This window comes from Cicer arietinum, chromosome 4 (genome assembly GCF_000331145.2).
Source record: "Cicer arietinum cultivar CDC Frontier isolate Library 1 chromosome 4, Cicar.CDCFrontier_v2.0, whole genome shotgun sequence".
NCBI classification, from domain to species: Eukaryota; Viridiplantae; Streptophyta; class Magnoliopsida; order Fabales; family Fabaceae; genus Cicer; species Cicer arietinum.
Genome location: NC_021163.2, coordinates 8,681,423 through 8,688,262, shown reverse-complemented (window position 1 = coordinate 8,688,262; position 6,840 = coordinate 8,681,423). Strand labels below are relative to the sequence as shown.

At 35.8% G+C, this 6,840-nt stretch overlaps 1 protein-coding gene across 1 annotated transcript; it reads right to left on the bottom strand.

Annotated features, from left to right (window-relative positions):
* Positions 1 to 502: 502 nt before the first annotated feature.
* On the bottom strand, positions 503 to 5,316 carry LOC101496957 (uncharacterized). Its single transcript, XM_027333523.2, has 5 exons — positions 5,176 to 5,316; positions 3,522 to 4,967; positions 2,612 to 2,727; positions 1,129 to 1,719; positions 503 to 851 (listed from the first exon to the last, which is right to left on the bottom strand). The coding sequence occupies exons 2-5, from the start codon at positions 4,668 to 4,670 to the stop codon at positions 518 to 520; spliced, it is 2,190 nt and encodes a 729-aa protein (XP_027189324.1). The 5' UTR covers positions 4,671 to 4,967; positions 5,176 to 5,316; the 3' UTR covers positions 503 to 517.
* Between the last annotated feature and the right edge of the window lie 1,524 nt (positions 5,317 to 6,840).

Here is a 6,840-nt window from a genome sequence, read left to right as displayed (position 1 = left end):
CTCCCAGACAGAATTCAAAACCAGTAAATTAAAAAAAACTCCAAAAAAATATAGTAATTTGAAAAGGGTACACTTAAGTATGCAAAAGTAAGAACTCCAGAAATGAAAGAGAGAGAGAAAGGTAATTAAGTTAGCATTGTCAGACAGGCCAACTTAGAATTTAAAGCTACTTAGAATTTCTATTTCACCTATTCAACTCAGAGCTACTTGGATATCTTATGAAATATAATTTTAATCATTTAGCATGGTACTAATCAACATAAATATTATGCCAAAGTAACGTTAATTAACATCCTGAACCAGATCAAACTTAATAATTTTCTAGCTTCAATTGGTACCTTAGCCGCAACTACTAATGCTTTTGAATAGAAGCCTATTGCAAGTTAAAGAATAATGATAATAAGCAATATACTACTATATCCGGTATGCAATTCCATAGGTAATGCTGTTTGTTAAGGATTCGAAAGCGCTATACTATGAAGTATGAACACAACCAAAATACATGTAATTAAGGAATTTATATTAGAAAGCTGCTCACAATTTCAGAGCGATGCATGTTATGACGAGACCATCCAGTTTGGTGCAAATCTTGGTGCCACAGTGGTTGTGGCGGGGGAACAGGTGGAGAAGGCAGCACCAGGGAAGGTCTGTTAATGGCTTCGTGCTGACCCTCATTATGTTCATCACCTTGCTGATCAGGGTCTCGTTCAGGCAAAGCAGGAGTTGGTGTTGGCAAGTTACGATGCAAATCCCAATCAATTGGTGCACGACCTTGCCTTTCAACATACGACTGAATTAGTTGATCCAGACTTTCACGAAAACCGCTACGAAGAAGGTTAGATACACTTCTCCTGAAACATGAATATAAAAGATCCATAACTATCACAAGGCATGGTGCCTGGAAGAAATAAAAGCCAATAAATGAAGTATTGAGCCATGTTCTGTAGAAAAAAGCCAATTTATTTTCGTTTTGAAAAGGGTTAAACAAGTCTTTCCACATAAATCAAGACACATTTGGGAATGCATTTTTATTTTCATCCCTCCAACACCAGGTGGCAATTAAATAAATATATGCCAAACAGGGTCAAAGCCGCCTGCAAGACAAAATATCCAAAAGGGAAGAATTACCTGCTCAGAAGTTCTCTAAGCTCCATGCTGTATACATTATCATCATCAGGGGGATGAAATCTATTGAATCTTCTAAAAGGAACACCGCGGCGATTCCTTGAAGCTCCAGAAGATTCTTCAGACCAATTACCGACAGCTTCCCTTGTGTTATCATCTTGCCAAATTCTTTGAGAATCCTGTGGATGAGGATCTTCCCCGCCTGAATTGCTGGGAGTTTCCTGTGGCCAATCACTGGCTTCCCTTCCATCTCTGAGCTGATTTAATTGACCATTAATTCTCTGCGGCCAGTTCCCTCCCCCATTCTCGGCAATCTGTTCCTGCCAATCCTCTCCTTCATGACTAGCTTCTTGCCAACTAATAGTCTCAATTGTACTACTTTCCAAAGTTCTTGTTTGATTAGGCAACTGACGTGCATTAATTTCTGGGCTCCTAATCTGCTCTTGGTCATAATTTTCTTGTTGGGCATCTATCAGATTGTTTGATTGGTTCTCATCACGTCTTGTTTCATCAATGTTACTATTTGATGTGGCATCAGGATTGGTTCCTGCTTGACCACGAACAATATTTTCTAATCTTGAACGAAACCCATCTCTGCATCACACAATAAAGTGTCAATAATAAGCACAGCTCGACAAAAATCAACATATTTGAGTAAATGCCTGATCATAAACACATTTAGCACAGTTGTATAGAATAGCTACATAAAAGTTTTAAAAAAAATTATAAAGAAGAGAAGCAAGCCAAGGAGACACACTCGGTATAACCCTCTGGCTCATTGAACCGCAGAACATAGATGAGCCAATTATGAGCAAAAACCAAATTTTAAAACAATATGTTAATAATAAATATATTAATTTAAGAGAAACTCATAGGAAACCTAAAGTGTCCTGCCATGACATAACTAGTACAAAATTTAGAGAACAGAAATGCCAATTTTTTTGGCAAAATAATAATAACAATTAATTTAAAATCAATAATAAACGAATAGCTAAATTTAAAAATCAATAATAATAAAAAAGTCCGCTAAATATCAAGACTAACAACAAATAACATAATGACTAAAATGAAAATCAACTGTTGTGTGTCAAAGTTACTTATTATATACAAAGCATAAGGGTCAAATAAAAATCCACCAATGTGCCCATAAGTTACTTTTCCTTGATATAACGTTAGACCAACTAAACCACTTTGAATATTACTCCTGTACCAAAATGTCTAACATTTGGTATAAGACAGAAGTGGTTCCCATAACACGGATTTAAGGTAAAAATTGACTTTATTAAAGTTATAAGATAGCATGATAATTTTCTTTTATATCTTGGAGGGATCTAAGACACATAATCAATGTTTTTCTATATCATTATCATATCAGTTTAGATTCTAAAATAGTATAAAATAAATAAATAAAATATTTCTAATTAGATTACCAAGTGATGAGCAGAAAAAAATGAACATCTCTGGAAGTAACTCTAGAATTGCATACCTTAAACCAGAGACCGTGTGTCGTTGTCTTAATTGAACTAATTCACTTGCAGCTGTAGAAGGAGGCCTCTCATCTTCAACAGTTTCATTTCTGAGGAATCTACCTCTGAGTAATGACTGAAAATGGAAATTATGTATAAATATTCAATATACAACCAGAGGATACTTGGTGAAAAAAGTAAAAACAACCAAGTGATAGCACATAGCTATCTTTTATTAATTTTTTGGTGAGGAAGTAATCAAAGATAAGAGAATCAACTGACAGAACAAAAGTGAAACAATAGGCAGTAGTACGTGTAACAACAAAAGGAGATATATTACAATATGCATTCATAACTCGGCCAATTTCCCACTACAACTAAAACAGAACAACAATGTAATAAAGTATATAATTTTTTTATTCCTTTCTGAGTAAAGGGTTGATAATACAGAAAACAGAAATACCTCTTGAATAATAGTCTTAAAAAGTAATTTTCACTCACTCACTCTTTAAAGGAACATATTATAGTAATTTTCAAGCCAATACTACAAGGATGCTTTCCATTGATAAAAAGTCAATTCAAAGAAACAAATTAGAGAAAAGAAACACCCAAACACATTCTATCAAATTTTCTGGTACATATAACAGCCTTAAATACTGAAACCAAACCAGACATATCAGAGAACAGAAAAATATATTCAAATCATACCATATTAAGGCAGAACATAAAGCATAATTAGAGAGTTTAATAAAGTTGAAATCCCAACAATAATATATATTACTGGAGCCTTGAATTAAATATGAGTTCTTGTGAGACTTTGCTGCTTTCATAATCTGCTCAGGATTTCCATTAAGTGAAGTAAAAACACCATGATCAAGAGAAACATAAATTACAAGACAATTCTGAATTCTCATAGGGTACCCAACAGACCTGAATACGGTTGCGATGAGCAAAATCAGAAACAGCTCGGTGCTCCAACAAACCCTGCAGCTCTCTTTGTCTTTCCCTTTCTATCCTCACAAGCAAATCAACTAGAGCTTGTCTTCCACGCAACCTCATCATGTCCCTCCGAACATGCTCTGGCTGACCCTCATCACGGTCGGCTGCTATATCACGGGTCTGATCAGCTTGAGCAGATTCACTTGCTTGAGCATCCCTACGGCTCCCACGTGAACCTCTCTGCTGGCTAGTCATTTGCACCCACTCCCTGACAATTCTCACCCTCTCACGCTCTGTTTCTCCAAGCCACTCTGACCTGCGATTGTTATTTCTCTGACTGACATTAGATGAACGATCACTAATACCACTTTCCATCCATCCCCGAACAATCTGTCTAACTCTCTCCCTCTCAACTTCGCCAAGATCAGGAGATTGTTCCCTGCTAGACCCATTATGATTCCCATGTGCATTCCGTGATCCAATCTGATCATGTGACCAAGTACCATAATCATTTTCACTTTCACTTGCATCCCCCAAACTCCCTCGGTTCTCACTGCCTCGACTATCAGACATGGTACTTGACACATTGGTATTAGCATCAGAATTCCTTTGCTGCCTCAACCTTTCTCTCATCCTTTCACGTGCTCGGTTCAACAAATGTTCATCCTCTAATTCGCGCCACATCTGCAGAATGGAAGATGCCTGAGTGCTCGGCCTCTCCACAGTCCCCTCCTGGACAGAGGTAGGAGACTGCGACCCCCTCAGAAAAGAGGAGTCCAACATGGACACCGTATGTAACCCTGCAAGTGCCATCAACTCTGATTCTCGATTCCTCCTCTCAATAGTTGTTATCATCTCCTGCGCCTGTCGGGCAGCCCATCTGCTCAAAATCCGCGAATGGCGCCTCCGTGCTGCTGATGACTCCGCTAAATCATCCCCTTCAAGATCAGACCTCCGTCTTCTCCGAACTAGCTGATCACTCTCATCATCCTCATCATCTGGTGCCCGGGAAGAACTACACGAAGCAAATGACATACAATCATCCAAATGACCGCGCATAAAATCCTCCAATCCACGCTCAAACTCAGCATGGGCATCAGCAGATTCAGGCTTCTGCTGTAGAGGCTGAAAATCTGTCATCCTCACAGAATCCTCACCACCGCTACACTATACAGAACCCAACCAACCTCTATCCTTGGATCAACCCACAGAGCATAAATACACCCAAAGCAAACTTCATTCCTAAGACTGTAATAAATATACAATCCAATTGCTAAACCAACATTTCAATCTCTCGGAAACCAAAAAGAAAAACAAAAAACAAAAACAAAAAAGGGAAGCCCAATCTGAGAGTCAAACCCATGGGAAAAAGGGGGGAAAACAATGAAAGTGCTTCCCTAATCAAATCAAAATTCAAAGCCCCACCACACATGCCACCTGATAAACGATACGAGTCAAAATCAACATACACAAGCATCACACACACAAAAATATGATTAAAATTTAAAATAAAAACAAAACGAAATTGTGAAAATCAAACGCATAATTCAAATAAGAAAATCAAAATTGGGATCACCAAAAAGGGGAATGGGGGGATAACGTCGAAATGAAGCTAGTAGGGCACGAAATTGAAAAGGGGACGTACCTGGGAGTGCGTTAGCGCGCCTATTGTGTGAAATTGTGATGAAGGAGGGAAAAAAGGAAACCCTAGATTTGATGGCAATGGGGGAATTGAAAGAGAGAAAAAGGGGTGAGGTAAAAATAAGGTGAAAGAGCAAAAGACGCAGAAACAAACAAAGGAAGAAGAGAGATGAGAGGAGCATATGATGTCAGAATTTATATATAAATAAAATAAATTAACAGAGGAGAGAGAAACAAGAGAGAGAAAGAGAGTGGCTCTGGTGTGGTGTGGTGTGGTGCTGTGGCGTTGCGTGGTGGTGTCTTCTTAAATCTAATCTTCTAATCTTAACACACAAAAATTAGTGTTTTGATGTTTTCCACTAACCATTTTTTATTAAATTAAATAATTGCAAACAAATAAATAAATAAAATTATACTAAAAAAATTATAGCAAATTAAGCTATAAAGTGTTTCCAATTCTGTATTTTTAAACTTAAGAGTTTAATTAATATACATGCACAATCAATATAAATTGTTGTATATTGACAATTAATACTTTTTGATTTTGTACTATATGATTAAAATTTATTTCTTAAACAAATTTTATTAGGTAAAAAATAATGGAATGTTGAATGAAATATATTAGAGAGGAATTTATTGAAGTGAAAAGTTGGGGTAACATTTTTAACGAAGTAATAACACTAAATTTTTAAATTTATATTTAAATTTATAATTAAATTTACAATAATATTGTGAAAAGTTAGAAAGTAACTTTAAAACAATTATATGTATAAAAAGTTTTGGACCAAAATAGTTGTTTGTTGTTGTTTTTTAATTAAATGAAATTTAAAGTGAAGAAAAGTTGGTGAATGGAAGTCTTATGTAAAAGTCATTGTAAATTCTTGTTTTGAAGGCGATTCACCTTCGCCCAGTATATTTGAAAGTTTTAGTCTTCTTATTTATCATCTGAGTGCGCTATGGCTGGCCCATCTTCCTCCATGTCTTCGTCCGAGGTTCAAATGATTGGTCATCATCCATGTTCGACTGGCCGAGGTCGAGTTCCTCTATTATTGATTATCTATATAGCTTTTTTCGTCTCTATTATTTTATTTTTCAATAGCCAAAAATTGGACTTTCAAGTATGCGAGAGGTCAATGTACTAGAACTCGTGTCTAAATAAAGGTTTTATTTTCTCTTGCATGTGTCTTACTTCCTCGTTCATTCAAATCAAATGAAACTTCATCACGAAGGGATAGGGATGGCACATTGGCATGGTTTGGCGACTTCGTTTCGCTATCGCTCATGACTTGGTATAGAGTCCGTGTAGTCGGTGAGTACGAGTACAACCTATGAAACAAACTTTGAGTTTCAGTACATTACAAAAAATAATTTTCGCCGATCTTCCTTCCAATGAACCCCGCATGACTGCTTCATGCTTCGAACTAGTGGAAGAAAAAAAAGACTCGGCTTAATTTCACTTGGATTCAATTTACTTTGTTACTATTAGAATAATAGAAGTCGTTAAGAATTCATTAAATAATTATAAATAAATTTATATTTGTCTTATTTCAATGATAATAGTGAAAATTAAACCTACAATTTTTTAAATTTAATATATATATATATATATATATATATATATATATATATATATATATATATATATATATATATATATATATATATCACA

Excerpts from the sequence above, each read along its gene's own strand:
- LOC101496957 (XM_027333523.2), bottom strand. The coding sequence starts at position 4,670 with ATGACAGATTTTCAGCCTCTACAGCAGAAGCCTGAATCTGCTGATGCC. Across the intron at positions 2,728-3,521 it reads CTCATCGCAACCGTATTCAG|TCATTACTCAGAGGTAGATT; the intron begins GTCTGTTGGGTA and ends TTCCATTTTCAG. Across the intron at positions 852-1,128 it reads CTTAGAGAACTTCTGAGCAG|GAGAAGTGTATCTAACCTTC; the intron begins GTAATTCTTCCC and ends TTCATGTTTCAG.